Genomic DNA, 2,935 nt, shown 5'->3' on the forward strand with positions numbered 1-2,935 from the left:
ACAACACACATCTCTAGTAAAGAAATGTAGCCTATTTTATTTGAGAACAATTCTCCAACCTCTAATAAATAGGATACAAAGGATAAAGGTGCTGTGCAGTCCCACATGAAGCGCAACAACCAGTCATCCTTTTATATCTCACATCATGCCTCGGATATGATTACTTACCAAGATTTTGGTAAAACATATCTTAATTTTTGATTATGTGGTGTCATTCTGTGAGTGCTTATGTTGTCATCTAATTCTCTAATTCTCTCTTGAGACCAAACGAGCGTTTGGCAGCGAGAGATTATTTGCCACTTGTTTCATATTTTACACTTCGGACGTTAATTTATAAAATATCACATTGCTTTTTCAACAACCTCTTGCTATTTAATAATTTCTTTAAGGGATAAATATATTAGTTTCTTCCCCAACAAAATAAGTCATATCTTAAAAACAAGGAGGGGCGTTAACTTTTATCTCAAGAAATACCTCGGAAAGTGCTGGATTTTTTTCTTTATCGCAGAGGTGTGGTTTAAATGTGATGCTGGGTGTGGTCCATTTTGGTGTTATATAAAAATGATAGTGACAAATAGTCAACACTTTCAGTTCAGAAGACAACTGAAGAAAACGCCGACATGAGTCTCTCTGGAAAGGACAAGACCGTGGTGAAGAACTTCTGGGCCAAAGTGGCCCCGAAGTCAGCTGAGATTGGAGGAGAGGCTCTGGGGAGGTTGTATTTTGCCCTTTTCTTTTCATTTTTTATTCATTCATAGTTTTAATTAATTAGTAAGTACTTATTCATATTTCCATCATTTGAATATATATTTTACAGGATGCTGACTGCTTATCCCCAGACCAAGACCTACTTTGCTCACTGGTCCGATCTGAGTCCAAGCTCTGCGCAGGTGAAAAAGCATGGTGCCACCATCATGGCGGCCATTGGAGACGCTGTGTCAAAGATTGACGACCTTACTGGAAGTCTGTCTGCCCTCAGCGAGCTCCACGCTTTCAAGCTCAGAGTGGACCCTGCCAACTTCAGGGTGAGCTCACCCAGTAACATCCACGCAACAATGATCACGTTGTAGACAGAGATTACCATTAGTCAAGAGGCAATATAGACTTTTCGACCTAACATATGCATGTGTTTTTTGCCTCACAGATCCTTGCTCACAACCTCATCTTGTGCATGGGCATGTTCTTCCCCGCAGACTTCACTCCCGAAGTCCACCTCTCCGTTGACAAGTTCCTCCAGAACTTGGCTCTCGCTCTGTCCGAGAAATACCGCTAAAATCCGGCAACTCCGGAGCCCCTGAAGCCTGTCATCTACAGTAATGTCAATAAAACCTCTTAAAATGGCAGGGCTCCGTTAATAAATATAATAAACACTGGAAGCTGGTCCTTTCTTCTTTGTCTGCATCCCTACACTATTCACTTTTGACATAATTGCAGGGGTGTGTTAAGAAATTAAAATAATAATATTGTAGTGACAGAAGGGGGTGTGGGAGCATAGGAAAAGAGAAAATTCAATCAGAAATGAACATACAGTTGTGTTCATTTTGAAACGGACAAAATAGAAACCGGCAGCGTCACCCTTTGCAAAGATAAGAAGTAAAATATAGACGCTTTTATAAGAATGAGCTTAGGAGGTTTTAATTTCAGATAATACAACATGGATAATTCTAACTACAACTTACTGGCTGAGTTAAAAAGAAATGACACCACCCTTGTTAATATTTCTATTATTATTATTACTATTATTATTATTACTATCATGAACATTTTCAGTATAAGTGCACAATCCCTTGTAAAAATCTGCTCTTGGAAGGCTTGAGTAGAAAAACAAAATGCAATTAAAAATGATCACACAAAGAGAATTTTATTTAACTGGAAATTTATTTGTCACATTCATCAGCTTCGAAGCGCTAAGCGGAAGCACTGCTGTAAATTATTTGGTTATGAATATGAACTATAATTCCACAAGTTCAGTGGTACTGTTTGCCCAGGGCAGAGACGACCACAGCGAGGAATGTCTGCCAGGTCATCTGGACATCAGGGGCGAAGACTTGAGGTCCAAACTTGGAGGCCACACAAAAAGCGACAATTTCAGAAAGCACCTAAAATGAAAGGGAAACAATAATAATGGCATGCTTCATCATTATCACTGGTGGAAAAAGTCTCAGATCACATACCCTGAAGTTGTCAGGATCAACACGGAGCTACTCAGAGTGCATAACGCTCAGTTTTGGCGTAGGTCTGCTTAATGTTGTTCTTCACAGCATTTTCCAGACCAACCATCACAGTCCTTCCGTGCTTGGCTAGTTTGTGGTTTCACATAATGGCAGCATTGGTGGACAGGTTGCCAAAGAGTTGGAAGTGTCTCTGAGTCCACTGATACGCAATGAGAAGCCTGAAATAAAGAGTCTCAATTTTACTTTTTCTTTTATTTCGATTGCATTAAGTTGTTTTCTGTGCCAGATTAATAAAAACAAAACGAAAACAAACAAAAGAAATATCCTGTTATCATGCGGTAAATAACAAGGCATGTAAAAACAAGAATAATTAATTTGATGATACCAATAAAGCGTCGCTAAATCGTCATCCAACATAACTCACCTGCTCAGGGCCTGGGCGCCAATTTCAGCCCCATACATCTTTCCCCACAAGCAGTAGCGGTTTTTGATACTGGCGGCATCGTGGTGGGGGGCGGCATCACGGGCATCGGCAAAAAAAAATAAAAAAAATGCTCGTACTCATGCTGCCCCGACATCAGCCAGCGCATATTGGTAATGGCATAGGCACCGATCGGTTTTCTATCGCCCATTTTCTGGGAGTAAGGGCGCCCTCCGTTTGCGAGGTGCGCCTGCTGCTTGCGGCACAGGGAGGAGAGGGCGGGGCGGCGGGGGAGTCTCTGGCTGGCTGGAGCAGCATCTAATAACCGACTCGCAAAATA

The 2,935-nt window shown here is 41.2% G+C and overlaps 2 protein-coding genes and 1 long non-coding RNA gene across 10 annotated transcripts in view; 1 reads left to right on the forward strand and 2 right to left on the reverse strand.

Annotated features, from left to right (window-relative positions):
• nprl3 (NPR3-like, GATOR1 complex subunit) overlaps nt 1-2,935 on the reverse strand; it is a 28,987-nt gene that overhangs the window by 23,575 nt on the left and 2,477 nt on the right. The gene's annotated exons all lie outside the window — the stretch shown is intronic.
• Nucleotides 579-1,373, forward strand: LOC121814133 (hemoglobin subunit alpha-A-like). The gene is made up of 3 exons (XM_042218640.1): nt 579-715; nt 818-1,025; nt 1,145-1,373. The coding sequence occupies exons 1-3, from the start codon at nt 621-623 to the stop codon at nt 1,271-1,273; spliced, it is 432 nt and encodes a 143-aa protein (XP_042074574.1). The 5' UTR covers nt 579-620; the 3' UTR covers nt 1,274-1,373.
• LOC106633151 lies at nt 1,910-2,739 on the reverse strand. The gene is made up of 3 exons (XR_006054116.1): nt 2,599-2,739; nt 2,175-2,392; nt 1,910-2,099 (listed from the first exon to the last, which is right to left on the reverse strand). It is a non-coding gene; the product is annotated as a hemoglobin subunit beta-A (long non-coding RNA).

Source organism: Haplochromis burtoni, unplaced genomic scaffold, assembly GCF_018398535.1.
Source record: "Haplochromis burtoni strain Fernald_Lab_line unplaced genomic scaffold, NCSU_Asbu1 Contig_21, whole genome shotgun sequence".
NCBI lineage: Eukaryota > Metazoa > Chordata > Actinopteri > Cichliformes > Cichlidae > Haplochromis > Haplochromis burtoni.